The 17634-nt window shown below is 46.1% G+C and overlaps 1 protein-coding gene across 7 annotated transcripts in view; it reads right to left on the reverse strand.

Moving 5' to 3' along the window:
- The window catches only part of LOC134936121 (A.superbus venom factor 1-like), a 283470-nt gene that overhangs the window by 86388 nt on the left and 179448 nt on the right, over positions 1-17634 (reverse strand). For all 7 annotated transcript variants that reach the window (XM_063931033.1, XM_063931031.1, XM_063931032.1 and 4 more), the window contains one exon: positions 9094-9253. In XM_063931033.1, the coding sequence (XP_063787103.1) occupies positions 9094-9253 (160 nt within the window). The remainder of the gene's footprint in view (positions 1-9093; positions 9254-17634) is intronic.

Here is a 17634-nt window from a genome sequence, read left to right on the forward strand (position 1 = left end):
GATGCCTTTAGAAGGGATGTCACCCCCTGGGGGGCAGACACCTGAGTGGATGTGCTTATGAAAAGAAATGAGTGCACGTAAAGACTCATTACATAAGAAATTTGACGACATGCCGACTGCGGGACAGCCGAGTTCTCAGCTCGTGCCTGTCCAGGTGTCTCAAAAGTCATCAGGGGCTCTGAAACGCCCGCTATCTCAGATGGCACAAGTAGATGTCGACACGGATACTGACACCAGTGTCGACGACGATGAGTCAAATTTAATGCCCATTAAGGCCATTCACTGCATGATTGAGGCAATGAAAGAGGTGTTAAATATCTCTGATTTACATCCAGGTACCACAAAAAAGGGTATTATGTTTGGGGAGAAAAAACTACCTGTAGTTTTTCCCCTGTCAGATGAATTAAATGAAGTGTGTGAAGAAGCGTGGGCTTCCCCTGATAAGAAATTGGTAATTCCTAAGAAGGTACTAATGGCGTTCCCTTTCCCGCCAGAGGATAGGTTACGTTGGGAAACACCTCCTAGGGTGGATAAAGCGCTCACACGTTTGTCTAAAAAGGTGGCACTACCGTCTCAGGATACGGCCGCCCTTAAGGAACCTGCTGATAGAAAGCAGGAGGCGATCCTGAAGTCTGTATATACACACTCAGGCATTATACTTAGACCAGCTATTGCGTCAGCATGGATGTGCAGTGCTGCCGCTGCGTGGTCGGATAAACTGTCAGAAAATATTGACACACTAGACAGAGACACGATTCTGCTAACGATTGACCATATCAAAGACTCAGTCTTATATATGAGAGATGCACAGAGGGAAGTCTGCCGGCTGGCATCTAAAATAAGTGCATTGTCCATCTCTGCTAGGAGATGCTTATGGACTCGCCAGTGGACTGGAGATGCAGATTCCAAAAGGCACATGGAAGTTTTGCCTTATAAGGGGGAGGAATTATTTGGGGATGGTCTCTCCGACCTAGTTTCCACAGCAACGTCTGGGAAGTCAGCATTTTTACCCCATGTCCCCTCACAGCCTAAGAAGGCGCCATTTTATCAGGTTCAGTCCTTTCGGACCCAGAAAAACAAGCGGGGAAAAGGAGGGTCTTTTCTCTCTAGAGGCAGAGGTAGGGAAAAAAGGCTGCAACAAACAGCAGGTTCCCAGGAGCAAAAGTCCTCCCCCGCTTCCTCTTCCAAGTCCGCCGCATGACGGTGGGGCTCCACAGGCGGAGCCAGGTACGGTGGGGGCCCGCCTCATGAATTTCAGCGATCAGTGGGCTCGCTCACAGGTGGATCCCTGGATCCTTCAAATAGTATCTCAGGGGTACAAGCTGGAATTCGAGGCGGCTCCACCCCACCGGTTCCTAAAATCTGCCTTGCCGATTGCTCCCTCAGGAAGGGAGGCGGTGCTAGCTGCGATTCACAAGCTGTATTCCCAGCAGGTGATAATCAAGGTACCCCTACTTCAACAAGGCCGGGGTTACTATTCCACACTATTTGTGGTGCCGAAACCGGACGGTTCGGTGAGACCCATTTTAAATTTGAAATCCTTGAACACATACATAAAAAAATTCAAGTTCAAGATGGAATCGCTTAGGGCGGTTATTGCAAGCCTGGAGGAGGGGGATTACATGGTATCCCTGGACATCAAGGATGCTTACCTGCATGTCCCCATTTACCATCCTCACCAGGAGTACCTCAGATTTGTGGTACAGGATTGCCATTACCAATTCCAGACGCTGCCGTTTGGACTCTCCACGGCACCGAGGGTATTTACCAAGGTTATGGCGGAAATGATGATACTCCTTCGAAAAAAGGGAGTTTTAATTATCCCATACTTGGACGATCTCCTAATAAAGGCACGATCCAAGGAACAGTTGTTAGTGGGAGTGGCACTATCTCAGGAAGTGCTGCGCCAGCACGGCTGGATTCTGAATATCCCAAAGTCACAGCTGGTCCCGACGACACGTCTAATGTTCCTGGGAATGATTCTGGACACAGTCCAGAAAAAAGTGTTTCTCCCGGAGGAGAAAGCCAGGGAGTTGTCTTCTCTAGTCAGAGACCTCCTAAAACCAAAACAGGTATCGGTGCATCACTGCACGCGGGTCCTGGGAAAGATGGTAGCTTCTTACGAAGCAATTCCATTCGGCAGATTCCATGCCAGGATTTTTCAGTGGGACCTGTTGGACAAGTGGTCCGGATCGCATCTTCAGATGCATCGCTTGATAACCCTGTCCCCAAGAACCAGGGTGTCTCTTCTGTGGTGGCTGCAGAGTGCTCATCTTTTGGAGGGCCGCAGATTCGGCATACAGGACTGGGACCTGGTGACCACGGATGCCAGCCTACGAGGCTGGGGGGCAGTCACAAAGGGAAGAAACTTCCAAGGACTATGGTCAAGTCAGGAGACTTCCCTTCACATAAATATTCTGGAACTAAGGGCCATTTACAATGCCCTAAATCAAGCAAAATTCCTGCTCCTACACCAGCCGGTGCTGATCCAGTAAGACAACATCACGGCAGTCGCCCATGTGAATCGACAGGGCGGCACAAGAAGCAGGATGGCAATGGCAGAAGCCACAAGGATTCTCCGATGGGCGGAAAATCATGTACTAGAACTGTCAGCAGTGTTCATCCCGGGAGTGGACAACTGGGAAGCAGACTTTCTCAGCAGGCACGACCTCCACCCGGGAGAGTGGGGACTTCATCCAGAAGTCTTCCAAATGATTGTAAATCAGTGGGGTCGTCCACAGGTGGACATGATGGCGTCCCGCCTAAACAAAAAACTAGAGAGGTATTGCGCCAGGTCAAGAGACCCTCAGGCGATAGCTGTGGACGCTCTAGTGACACCGTGGGTGTACCAGTCAGTTTATGTGTTCCCTCCTCTACCTCTCATACCAAAGGTATTGAGAATAATAAGAAAGCGAGGTGTAAACACAATTCTCGTGGTTCCGGATTGGCCAAGAAGAGCGTGGTACCCGGAACTTCAAGAGATGATCTCAGAGGACCCGTGGTCTCTGCCGCTCAGACAAGACCTGCTACAGCAGGGGCCCTGTCTGTTCCAAGACTTACCGCGGCTGCGTTTGACGGCATGGCGGTTGAACGCCGGATCCTGAAGGAAAAGGGCATTCCGGAGGAAGTCATTCCTACGCTTATTAAAGCTAGGAAAGAGGTTACAGCAAATCATTATCACCGCATATGGCGGAAGTATGTTGCATGGTGTGAGGCCGAAAAGGCCCCAACAGAGGAATTTCAACTAGGTCGTTTTCTGCATTTCCTGCAAGCAGGAGTTATTATGGGCCTAAAACTAGGCTCCATTAAAGTACAGATCTTGGCTCTGTCGATTTTCTTTCAAAAAGAACTAGCTTCAGTACCTGAAGTTCAGACATTTGTGAAAGGAGTGCTGCATATTCAGCCCCCATTTGTGCCTCCTGTGGCACCTTGGGATCTCAACGTGATGTTGAGTTTCTTAAAATAACATTGGTTTGAGCCACTAAAAACCGTGGATCTGAAATATCTCACGTGGAAAGTGGTCATGTTATTGGCTTTGGCTTCAGCCAGGCGTGTGTCAGAATTGGCGGCTTTATCATGTAAAAGCCCTTATCTGATTTTCCATATGGATAGGGCAGAATTGAGGACTCGTCCCCAATTTCTCCCAAAGGTGGTGTCAGCGTTTCACCTGAACCAGCCTATTGTGGTGCCTGCGGCTACTAGGGACTTGGAGGACTCCAAGTTGCTAGACGTTGTCAGGGCCCTGAAAATATATGTTTCCAGGACGGCTGGAGTCAGAAAATCTGACTCGCTGTTTATCCTGTATGCATGCACCCAACAAGCTGGGTGCTCCTCCTTCTAAGCAGACTATTGCTCGCTGGATTTGTAGTACAATTCAGCTTGCTCATTCTGTGGCAGGCCTGCCACAGCCAAAATCTGTAAATGCCCATTCCACTAGGAAGGTGGGCTCATCTTGGGCGGCTGCCCGAGGGGTCTCGGCTTTACAACTTTGCCGAGCAGCTACTTGGTCAGGGGCAAACACGATTGCAAAATTCTACAAATTTGATACCCTGGCTGAGGAGGACCATGAGTTCTCTCATTCGGTGCTGCAGAGTCATCCGCACTCTCCCGCCCGTTTGGGAGCTTTGGTATAATCCCCATGGTCCTTTCGGAGTTCCCAGCATCCACTAGGACGTTAGAGAAAATAAGAATTTACTCACCGGTAATTCTATTTCTCGTAGTCCATAGTGGATGCTGGGCGCCCATCCCAAGTGCGGTTTATCTGCAATACTTGTACATAGTTATTGTTAACTAAATCGGGTTATTGTTGAGCCATCTGTTGAGAGGCTCAGTTGTTTCATACTGTTAACTGGGATTCATATCACGAGTTGTACGGTGTGATTGGTGTGGCTGGTATGAGTCTTACCCGGGATTCAAAATCCTTCCTTATTGTGTACGCTCGTCCGGGCACAGTGTCCTAACTGAGGCTTGGAGGAGGGTCATAGTGGGAGGAGCCAGTGCACACCAGGAAGTCCTAAATCTTTCTAGAGTGCCCAGCCTCCTTCGGAGCCCGCTATTCCCCATGGTCCTTTCGGAGTTCCCAGCATCCACTACGGACTACGAGAAATAGAATTACCGGTGAGTAAATTCTTATTTTTGATTATCCAACTGTGCTGAAGCCTGGATATCACTAAAGGGCCCTACACATTGAGCGATCCGCCGCCTAGCTGCCCGACGGCAGATACGGCCGACGGGCGACCCGGCGGCGGGGGGGCAGTGACCGGGGGAGTTTCTTCACTCCCCCCATCACCCGGCTCCATAGAAGTGCAGGCAAATATGGACGAGATCGTCCATATTGGCCTGCATGCACAGGCGACGGGGCACCAGCGATGAGCGAGCGCGGGGCCACACATCGGTCATCGCTGGTGCCTCCACACTCAAAGATATGAACGGTATCTCGTTCATTAATGAACAAGATCGTTCATATCTTTGAGTATTATCGGCCAGTGTGTAGGGCCTATAACACCTGCACTGTTGCCTTGAGGACTAAGGTTGGAAATGTGTTGAGGTATTGAATGCTTTTAGGAAACTGCATTTTTTAACCCCTTACTAAAATAATAAATAGTAAAATAGTAAAAGAAACCTCCAGGGTAGTTAATCTGCTAAAAAGAAAGATACATCGCATAGAGAGGGTAATTCCAAGTTGATCGCAGCAGGAATTTTTTTAGCAGTTGGGCAAAACCATGTTCACTGCAGGGGAGCAGAGTCGGATTAAGGGGGGGGCTCCGGGGGTTAAGGACCTGTCTGAAGGGGCCCCCGTCACGCGCCACAGATCGGATCGGTAATCCGATCCGATCCACGGCACTGCACTGCACTCCCCTCCCCACTATGAGCCCAGCAGCAGCCGCCGCTCACACAGCCGCCGGCGCCGCTGAGCGCTTCCTGGGCTGCTTGTGCTGAGCGACGGCTCAGCTGCCCAATAATGTGTCACGCTGCAGCCTGCTGCTCAGCGACTGGCTGAGCACGCAGGCTGCAGGAAACAAGGAAGCTCCCTGCCAGCGCGGGTGAAGAGACAGGCTCTAGTCCTGTCTTTAAGGTCAGGATGGGCTGTTCATTTTTTCTTAAATTTATGTAGTAAACTTAAACGTAGGTTCTGGGTTGTGCATATGTATATATATATATATATATATATATATATATATATATACACACACACACACACACACACACACACACACACACACACACACACGGGATATATATATATATATATATATATATAAAATACAAATATACACACACTGTGGGGTATATTTACTAACATTCGTAATTTTCGGAAAAAGGTCAAAATTCAATCACGAATGACATCGAAAGTGTAAAACTGCAACTTTTTGAATTTATTACGACTAATTTACTAAGCTGTCGTATTCGGATTTTTCATTTGTTCCGATGTCGATGTCATTCGTGTTTTTTTTACCTTTTTTACGGCAGTGATTAGCAAAACACTGCCGACTTTTTCAAAATGAATCTCGGCCGGATCTGTGTGATCCGTGCTGGGGTTCATTTTTTTTTTTTTTTTTAATAAACACTGTAAAACGGAGAAAAAAAATGTGTGGGGTCCCCCCTCCTAAGCATAACCAGCCTCGGGCTGTTTGTGCCGACCCTGGTTGCAGAAATATGGGGGGGAAAATGACAGGGGTTCCCCCATATTTAAGCAACCAGCATCGGGCTCTGCGCCTGGTCCTGGTTCCAAAAATACGGGGGACAAAAAGAGTAGGGGTCCCCCGTATTTCTAAAACCAGCACCGGGCTCCACTAGCTGGACAGATAATGCCACAGCCGGGGGTCACTTTTATATAGTGCCCTGCGGCCGTGGCATCAAAAATCCAACTAGTCAGTCACCCCTGGCCGGGGTACCCTGGGGGAGTGGGGACCCCTTCAATTAAGGGGTCCCCCCCCCAGCCACCCAAGGGCCAGGGGTGAAGCCCGAGGCTGTCCCCCCCATCCAATTGGCTGCGGATGGGGGGCTGATAGCCTTTTGTGAAAATGAAAAGATATTGTTTTTAGTAGCAGTACTACAAGGCCCAGCAAGCCTCCCCCGCATGCTGGTACTTGGAGAACCACAAGTACCAGCATGCGGCGGAAAAACGGGCCCGCTGGTACCTGTAGTACTACTACTAAAAAAATACCCAAAAAAAGACAAGACACACACACCTTGAAAGTAAAGATTTATTACATACATCCACACAAACATACAAACATACTTACCTATGGCCCCACGCAGGTCGGTCCTCTTCTCCAGTAGAATCCAAGGGGTACCTGTTGAATAAATTATACTCACCAGCTCCAGGGTCCCAGGCTCCTCGTAGCATCCATTTGTAATCCACGTACTTGAATAAAATAAAAAAACGGACACCCGAGCCACGCACTGAAAGGGGACCCATGTTTGCACATGGGTCCCCTTTCCCCGACTGCCAGAAACCCACTCTGACTTCTGTCTAAGTGGGTTTCTTCAGCCAATCAGGGAGCGCCACGTTGTAGCACCCTCCTGATCGGCTGTGTGCTCCTGTACTGACTGACAGGCGGCACACGGCAGTGTTACAATGTAGCGCCTATGCGCTCCATTGTAACCAATGGTGGGAACTTTCTGCTCAGCGGTGAGGTCACTTTCGGTCAACCGCAGGGCAGAAAGTTCCCACCATTGGTTAGAATGGAGCGCATAGGCGCTACATTGTAACACTGCCGTGTGCCGCCTGTCAGTCAGTACAGGAGCACACAGCCGATCAGGAGGGTGCTACAACGTGGCGCTCCCTGATTGGCTGAAGAAACCCACTTAGACAGAAGTCAGAGTGGGTTTCTGGCAGTCGGGGAAAGGGGACCCATGTGCAAACATGGGTCCCCTTTCAGTGCGTGGCTCGGGTGTCCGTTTTTTTATTTTATTCAAGTACGTGGATTACAAATGGATGCTACGAGGAGCCTGGGACCCTGGAGCTGGTGAGTATAATTTATTCAACAGGTACCCCTTGGATTCTACTGGAGAAGAGGACCGACCTGCGTGGGGCCATAGGTAAGTATGTTTGTATGTTTTTGTGGATGTATGTAATAAATCTTTACTTTCAAGGTGTGTGTGTCTTGTCTTTTTTTGGGTATTTTTTTAGTAGTAGTACTACAGGTACCAGCGGGCCCGTTTTTCCGCCGCATGCTGGTACTTGTGGTTCTCCAAGTACCAGCATGCGGGGGAGGCTTGCTGGGCCTTGTAGTACTGCTACTAAAAACAATATCTTTTCATTTTCACAAAAGGCTATCAGCCCCCCATCCGCAGCCAATTGGATGGGGGGGACAGCCTCGGGCTTCATCCCTGGCCCTTGGGTGGCTGGGGGGGGGGACCCCTTAATTGAAGGGGTCCCCACTCCCCCAGGGTACTCCGGCCAGGGGTGACTAGTTGGATTTTTGATGCCACGGCCGCAGGGCACTATATAAAAGTGACCCCCAGCTGTGGCATTATCTGTCCAGCTAGTGGAGCCCGATGCTGGTTTTAGAAATACGGGGGACCCCTACTATTTTTGGAACCAGGACCAGGCGCAGAGCCCGATGCTGGTTGCTTAAATATGGGGGAACCCCTGTCATTTTTCCCCCCATATTTCTGCAACCAGGGTCGGCTCAAAGAGCCCGAGGCTGGTTATGCTTAGGAGGGGGGACCCCACGCATTTTTTTTTCCGAAAATAACCACTTTCCCACCCCTTCCCACTGATATACATGCACGGATCTCATGGATCCGTGCATGCCTATCCAATCACGGGGAAAAAAAGCAGGTCTGTTTTTTTTTTAGCACTTTTTTACGAGTTGTAATTTTTCACGGCAGTGTTTTTTTTTTTTTTTTGCTTTGCACTTCTTAGTAAATTACCGAGATTCATAGTTAAACAGCCGCGTTTTGACCGATGGTGTATTCATTCGTAATTTTTTTCTTGGACTTCCAAAAAATTACGAATGCCCTCATCACTGCCGTGATTTGAGTTTAGTAAATTACCGAGATGACACTTTGATGAAAAAACGGCATCTCGGTCAAAATCGGGACCTTAGTAAATATACCCCTGTATGTGTGTATATATATATATATATATATATATACATACATACATACATACACACACACACACATACACACACACACACATACACACACACACACACACACACACACACACACACACACAACAGAGGCGGCACTCCCGGACTCAGCACTTGGTGAAAGATAAGGTGCTTTACTTCGACGTTTCGGGATACTTCCCCCCGTCATCAGGACAAGTGGGTCCTGATGACAGTTGGGGGGATTACCTCAAAATGTTGCAGTACAGTAAACAAAAACTGTATTGAACAAGTCACATACAACCGAGGTTTCGAGGCTGAGACAGAGGCGGTTGCTAGGCGGGAGGGGGCTGAACGGTGGCGTTAAGCCGCCATTTAGGGGGGAGCGGTCCGGCCAACGCAGGCGTGGCCGGACCGTTTGGGGGGGCGTGCCGCGGCGGCTGCGTGACGTCTCATTTTCATGATGTGAAAACTTAGCTCGATTTAAAAAAAAAAATTCTCAGCTACTCCGCTTTCTGCTGGTACTTACCGAAAAGCCCTGGGTATAGACTGGCGAATCCTCCTGGAATACCCCATCCGGCAGCTGTTTATTCTGTATCAGCCACTTCACAGAACCACACAGTACATCTTTTTCAATGTGGATGAAATTTGAAGCCAAGGCAAACACTTTCACCACATAAGCAGTGAGCCTAGGGAGAAAACACAAATGAGGAATTATAATGTTATTAAGGGAGAGGAAACATAGAGGTAGATTACAGAGGATGAGGAGGAGGAGGAGGGTTCAGTATGAATTACCGACGGACACAATACCGACCGTCATAATCCCGAGCTTCATTGACCGACAGTCAAAATACCGACACGGTCTAAGGGGTCAGCCGTGCAAACGCTATGCCGCCGCCCACTGGGAGTGTATTTTATGTTAGCAGAAGTGCGAACGAATGTATCGCAGAGCGCCTGCAAAATATTTTGTGTAGTTTCAGAGTAGCTCAAAACCTACTCAGCGCGTGCGATCACTGCAGACTGTTCAGTTCTGGATTTGACGTCACACACCCACCCCGCGTTCGCCCAGCCTCACCTGCGTTTTCCCTGGTACGCCTGCGTTTTTCTGAACACTCCCTTAAAACAGTCAGTTGCCACCCAGAAACGTCCACTTCATGTCAATCAATCTGCGGCAACCAGTGCGACTGAAATGCATCGCTAGACCCTGTGCAAAACTACATCATTCGTTGTGCCCGTATGTCGCGCGTGCACATTGCACCGAATCTGCATGCGCAGAACTGCCATTTTTTAGCCTGATCGCTGCGCTGTGAACAAATGCAGCTAGCGATCAACTCGGAATGACCCCCTAAATACCGACATTCATTATTCCGACATGTTGAAAATGACAAGTCAGAATACCGACATTTGATATGATGACATGTCAACCTACCAACATGAGTCTTCCTGTTTTTTTTGTGTCAATGTCAACAAGGGTCGACATGGACACCGTCTAAGTGTTCCGTGTCCCCTTGCATGGCTCGTTGCGCTCGCCATGCTTCGTGCACAATGCCTTGATGCACTCGAAACACTATTTTATTCCCCATCCAGGTGCAATGGGATGGTAAAGTATCAACAAGTCTGATTTGGGGCAAAAATTCCTTAAAAATGCATGTCGGCATTTTGACACGTCGGCATTTCAAATGTCGGTATTCTGACTATGTCAGCATTTTGAACATGTCAGCGTAATGAATGTCAACATTTTGATCATGTCACCATTTTGAACATGTCAGCATAATGAATGTCAGTATTTTGACCATGTCGGCATTTTGAACATGTCAACATAATGAATGTCAGTATTTTGACCGTGTCTGTATTTTGAACATGTCAGCATTATGAATGTTGGTATTTTGACTGTGTCGGTATTTTGACTGCCGGTCAATGGCTGTCGGGATTATGACCCTTGGTATTGTGTCCGTCGGTAAATCAACTGCTACCCGAGCAGGAGATGTATTGAGCAGCTGTTTGTTTACTTGTTGCTTTATGCGATCAATATAATATAACACATAATAATCACAAAATAAGCCCCATAGCAGTTGCTTTTTTATATTCAGTGTCATATAGCTCATGTGGGGCCAAATGTAATAGAGAGTTTCAGAAAGTGAGAGATTTGGTAAGGTTTTTCAGTTTTCCTTTAAAGTGGCAATCATTTACACTGCAAAACCAGGTTGATCTTGCAGTGTAAATTGTCGCAACTTTAAAAAATACTGCAAAACCTTACCAAATATCTCACTTTTTGAATCTCTCACTCTATTACATTTGGCCCGTGATTTTTATGCAAACAGAATTTCTCATATTGACCGATATCTGGCAGAACACGGAATACTCAGACACTAGAGATGGAACAGGTACTGTCTGTCAGGGGCGTATTAACAGAAGTGGAGGCCCAAGTGCAACCTCCTCTGTCCAGGCCCCCTCCTCTGTAGCCAGCAGCACAATACAGTGTGAGCACTAGAGGGACACAGACTCTATTGTGCAAATCTTTGGGGAAATGGTGCGGCAGCCATTTTCCCTGAGATATCCTTTCTGCGCATGCGCAAAGCTCTGGGAAAATGGCCACCGCGCCATAAAACCAGAGATTTGTGGAGACATGCTGTCACCGGTGGGGTCTGTATAAAGGTGGGTATCAAAAAGATGGGTGCAGGGTGTGCAGAGTGGACCTCCGCTGAACCCTAGGGCCCGTGAAGCACAGATGTCAACCAAAAATAACAACATTGGAAATATCATCATTATCACAAAGGTGACAAGTAAATTGGTTGGGAATTGACTATATCAGTCAGTAGAGGAAAACTTACTATGACATATGAAGGACATGAATATAAGCACCAATATAAAATGGACGGTTGTGTTAAAGAGCTAGTAATGGGAGTTGTGATACAGAGGAGAATGGTAGAGACTAGGACGAGTTGAGATGTAGGGCTAATACAATATTTTCCAACTGCATGGGGCCCATACTAAATCTCACAGTGCCTGATCTGCCTGGCTGAGAACCCAACCCAGTCCTAATGTTACCTCCTGTGTTTCAATCTTGTTCATTACTTGTACCTAGTATTTTACTTTAGCCTCTCATCCAGTGGCCTCCAGCCAATTGTGTAAGCATCTACTGCTGGAGGTCTAAGTCAAGGTGGCATCCTAAGTACTGGTGTGCACATGAAATATTAAAGGAACAACGGGCAGCTGTTATAGGCAGAAGACCCTCTCACTGACTCTAGAGGTCTTACACAATTGTGCTGGAGTTCCCTAACTTATAACTGGCCAAATACATTGCTAGGCTTAGAGTAATCTGCCGGAATGGATCCAACTCCATACAGTCCAGATCCAGAATCTGACTCAGCAATTGCAGGACTAAACTCTTTGAGTTTCTTCTCAGTAAGAGAGCAGGAGGTCAGTCCAGGCAACTGTTAAAGAACAGAAGCTCAAGCTCCTGGATCGGTTCTTTGGAGACAGAAAGAAGTTTTTCAACTTCCATTAAAGTTGTCAATTATATTTAAAACTCAGGCCTCAGTTGTCAGGGTCCGAGACCTAGTATGTGGGGATTGTCATCTCCCTCCTGCAAGGGGACCCACAGATGTGGGTCTTCAGTATAAAGCCTGACCACGCAGCCCTACAGTCCTTAGGCGCCTTCTTTGCTGCTCTTGGTATATTGTCAGATAACCTGTATAGAGTAGCATCAGCAGAGGCTCAACTGCTCTCCCTCAGGGGCAGAACTCTGCCAAGGAGTACTGTACAGAGTTTAGATGGTGGGCTATTTACTGTGGCTGGAATGATGTTGCGTTACAAAGCCAGTTCCACCTGGGCCTCATTAAATAGATAAAATATTTTCTTGTCCAATGTCCAACTCCAGAGTCATTAAATGATCTTATGCAGTTGGCTTTCAAGGTCGATAGTGGTTTTAGAGAGCGGAGAGTGGATAGGGAGTTATCACCATTGCCACCTTGGGTGGTAGCTACAGAACCTGCAGATGAATTGGATGAACCCATGCAGATAGTGGCATTTCATTTGTCAGCAGAAGAAAAATTCAGGAGATGTACTCCCAGCTTGTGCCTCTACTGCAGTGGCAAGGGACATATCGCCAATTCCTGTACTCAGAAAGACAAGACTCAAGTGTAAAAGGAGGGGTTCATTTGGGTCTATCTACCATCTCTCCCAGCAACTCTGTCATAATTCAGTACAAATTTTAATCAGAACAGAGAAACTGATGTCTCAGCGTTTTTTTGATAGTGGAGCTGCCGGAAATTTCATGGACATTTCCATTGCTCATTCCTGGGAATTCCCGTGGAAATAGAGTCCTCTATCACTGTTTGTGGCCTTGATGGGAGTCCCCTCCTTAATGGACAAGTGAATCTTCAGACACCATTTCTTTACCTGATAATAGGGGCCCAACATTCAGAGGACCTGTCCTTCTATTTTGTTCACTGCCCCATGGCTCCAATAATTCATGGCTTCATGTGGTTAAGAAGTCATAAACCTGTCTTGAACTGGAGGAAGAGCAAGCTTATTTGTTGGGGCGCCAAATGTTCTGCTAGATGTCTGTCCTTGCCAGTCTGGAACTTGCAGCCTATTCCTGAGGGGTTGCCATCTCTTTATCATGCCTAGGTTGATGTTTTCTCCAAAAAGAAGTTGGACTCTCTGCCTCCACATCGTCTGTATGCTTGCCCTATCAATTTAATGCCAGTTGCCAAGCTTCCCAAAGGCAGTTTAAATGCACTTTCTTTAATAATATCCCAAACCAGGGAAAGTAACATTCAAGAGAACTGCAAGAAAGGTTTTATTCACCCATAGGAGTGGGATTCTTCTTTGTGGCAAAGAAGGATGACTCTCTACATCCATGCATTGATTATAGGGACCTCAACAAGGTCAAGGACAAAACTGTATACCCGTTACCCATCATTTATGTCTTGTTTGACCAGTTTTTGGAGACAGTAGTCTTACTCTTTTCCCAAATAGATTTGTGGGTAGCATATAATTTAATACAGATTACGGAGTGGGACAAATGGAAGACAGCCTTCAATACACACTCAGGACATTTTGAGTACCTAGTCATATCTTCCGCATTGTCTAATGCCCCTGCAGTATTCCAAGATTTGATCAACAATATCCTTTTTGAATTTCTTGGGAAATTTTTTGTTCTTTATCTACATGACATAGTGATCTATTCTCAGTCTCTGGAGGAGCATCACAGTCATGTAAAGTTAGTTCTCCAAAAACTCCATGAACACCATCTGTATGCAAAGTTAGAAAAGTGCACGGTGGAGAATATCTCTTTCCTGGGATATATTGTCACCCCTAAAATTGTCCATGGATTCCAGTAAACTCTTCTAGGCTGTCCTTGATTGGCAACCAATATACCTTTAGAAGCAGGTTTACTAACAGTTAGTAATTACTCAGTCCGTCATGCTTAGAAAATTGTTAGTATAGCAAAGCTACTGTATGCTGTTTAGAGATTTACAGGTTGAGTATCCCATATCCAAATATTCCGAAATACGGAATATTCCGAAATACGGACTTTTTTGAGTGAGAGTGAGATAGTGAAACCTTTGTTTTCTGATGGCTCAATGTACACAAACTTTGTTTAATACACAGAATTATTAAAAATATTGTATTAAATGATCTTCAGGCTGTGTGTATAAGGTGTATATGAAACATATATGAATTGTGTGAATGTACACACACTTTGTTTAATGCACTAAGTTATAAAAAATATTGGCTAAAATGACCTTCAGGCTTTGTGTATAAGGTATATATGTAACATAAATGCATTCTGTGCTTAGATTTAGGTCCCATCACCATGATATCTCATTATGGTATGCAATTATTCCAAATTACGGAAAAATCCCATATCCAAAATACCTCTGGTCCCAAGCATTTTGGATAAGGGATACTCAACCTGTACTAACTTTCTCAAAGTGTTAGTCATATCACTCACATTAAGGGCATCATGCAAGCAAAGCTAGGCGGTAAAAACATCCACCTTTGTGGTAAGAAGCAGAACCAGTCATCCTACCACCCTTAGATTGCATAAAACAGGGGGCTGTATATACACGGAGTCCAATTAACTTTTTAATGCAGGCTTCCTTTGGGGTATGATTGCAATGGATGATAATCACTAATTGTGGAATTAACAGGTAAAGCTAGTCCTCGTTTCTCTCTTATGTAACACCAGCAGGGATTTAAATTCACAAGGAGTCCAAATAACAGCCAGCATCCAATAATTTAGAATACTGTTTCCAGCATGAATTTTTAGGAGCAATACCCATGCCCAATGCATCATTAGGTGCATCATGCTCTTTGCAAGGCCTCATTTCCTCAAAAACTTTTCACTGGCAGACATCGAAGACCTTGTACTTTTAAAGTGAGTGACATGGTGCGACTTTCTGCTCGGAATGTTCAATTCTACCAGCCTTTCCAAAAGTTAGGGCCTAGATACATTTAGAGATGAGCGGGTTCGGTTCCTCGGAATCCGAACCCCCCCGAACTTCAGCCTTTTTACACGGGTCCGAGGCAGACTCGGATCTTCCCGCCTTGCTCGGCTAACCCAAGCGCGCCCGAACGTCATCATCCCGCTGTCGGATTCTCGCGAGGCTCGTATTCTATCGCGAGACTCGGATTCTATATAAGGAGCCGCACGTCGCCGCCATTTTCACACGTGCATTGAGATTGATAGGGAGAGGACGTGGCTGGCGTCCTCTCCGTTAGAATAGAAAGAGACACTGGAGTTGATTACTTAGTAATTTTGGGGAGCATTAGGAGTACTCAGAGTGCAGAGTTTTGCTGATAGTTACTAGTGACTGACCACCACCAGTTTTATTTATTATTTAATATAATCCGTTCTCTGCCTGAAAAAAAACGATACACAGTCACATACCATATCTGTGCTCAGCCTCAGTGTGCTGCATGATAATATCATCTATATGTATATCTGACTGTGCTGAGTGCTCACTGCTCACACAGCTGAATTGTGGGGGAGACTGGGGTGCAGTTATAGCAGGAGTACAGTGCACACTTTTGCTGCCAGTGTGACTGACCAGTGACCACCAGTATATTGTCTGCCTGAAAAAGTTAAACACTCCTGTGGTGTTTTTTTTTTTATTCTATAAACGCATTCTGCTGACAGTGTCCAGCAGGTCCGTCATTCATTATATTATATAAATATTTACCTGCAGTAGTGTTATATTTTTTTTGTTCATCTCTACAATCTTTATCATCTCTATATTAGCAGACGCAGTACGGTAGTCCACGGCTGTGGCTACCTCTGTGTCGTCAGTGCTCGTCCATAATTGTATACCTACCTGTGGTGGGGTTTTTTTTTCTATCTTCTTCATACTAGTAGTTTAGGAGTCTGCTGACAGTGTCCAGCAGGTCCGTCATTATATTATATATACCTGCAGTAGTGATATATATATATTTTTTATATCATTATCATCTCTGTACTAGCAGACGCAGTACGGTAGTCCATGGCTGTATCTACCTCTGTGTCGTCAGTGCTCGTCCATAATTGTATACCTACCTGTGGTGGTTTTTTTTTTCTATCTTCTTCATACTAGTAGTTTAGGAGTCTGCTGACAGTGTCCAGCAGGTCCGTCATTATATTATATATACCTGCAGTAGTGATATATATATATATTTTTTATATCATTATCATCTCTATACTAGCAGACGCAGTACGGTAGTCCACGGCTGTAGCTAACTATGTGTCGTCAGTGCTCATCCATAATTGTATACCTACCTGTGGTGTTTTTTTTTTTCCTATCTTCTTCATACTAGTAGTTTAGGAGTCTGCTGACAGTGTCCAGCAGGTCCGTCATTATATTATATATACCTGCAGTAGTGATATATATATATTTTTTATATCATTATCATCTCTATACTAGCAGACGCAGTACGGTAGTCCACGGCTGTAGCTACCTCTGTGTCGTCAGTGCTCGTCCATAATTGTATACCTACCTGTGGTGGGTTTTTTTTTTCTATCTTCTTCATACTAGTAGTTTAGGAGTCTGCTGACAGTGTCCAGCAGGTCCGTCATTATATTATATATACCTGCAGTAGTGATATATATATATATTTTTTATATCATTATCATCTCTATACTAGCAGACGCAGTACGGTAGTCCACGGCTGTAGCTACCTCTGTGTCGTCAGTCACTCGTCATCCATAAGTATACTAGTATCCATCCATCTCCATTGTTTACCTGAGGTGCCTTTTAGTTGTGCCTATTAAAATATGGAGAACAAAAATGTTGAGGTTCCAAAAATAGGGAAAGATCAAGATCCACTTCCACCTCGTGCTGAAGCTGCTGCCACTAGTCATGGCCGAGACGATGAAATTCCATCAACGTCGTCTGCCAAGGCCGATGCCCAATGTCATAGTACAGAGCATGTAAAATCCAAAACACCAAATATCAGTAAAAAAAGGACTCAAAAATCTAAAATAAAATTGTCGGAGGAGAAGCGTAAACTTGCCAATATGCCATTTACCACACGGAGTGGCAAGGAACGGCTGAGGCCCTGGCCTATGTTCATGGCTAGTGGTTCAGCTTCACATGAGGATGGAAGCACTCAGCCTCTCGCTAGAAAAATGAAAAGACTTAAGCTGGCAAAAGCACAGCAAAGAACTGTGCGTTCTTCGAAATCACAAATCCACAAGGAGAGTCCAATTGTGTCGGTTGCGATGCCTGACCTTCCCAACACTGGACGTGAAGAGCATGCGCCTTCCACCATTTGCACGCCCCCTGCAAGTGCTGGAAGGAGCACCCGCAGTCCAGTTCCTGATAGTCAGATTGAAGATGTCAGTGTTGAAGTACACCAGGATGAGGAGGATATGGGTGTTGCTGGCGCTGGGGAGGAAATTGACAAGGAGGATTCTGATGGTGAGGTGGTTTGTTTAAGTCAGGCACCCGGGGAGACACCTGTTGTCCGTGGGAGGAATATGGCCATTGACATGCCTGGTGAAAATACCAAAAAAATCAGCTCTTCGGTGTGGAAGTATTTCAACAGAAATGCGGACAACATTTGTCAAGCCGTGTGTTGCCTTTGT

Source organism: Pseudophryne corroboree, chromosome 6 (genome assembly GCF_028390025.1).
Source record: "Pseudophryne corroboree isolate aPseCor3 chromosome 6, aPseCor3.hap2, whole genome shotgun sequence".
In the NCBI taxonomy this organism is placed as follows: Eukaryota; Metazoa; Chordata; class Amphibia; order Anura; family Myobatrachidae; genus Pseudophryne; species Pseudophryne corroboree.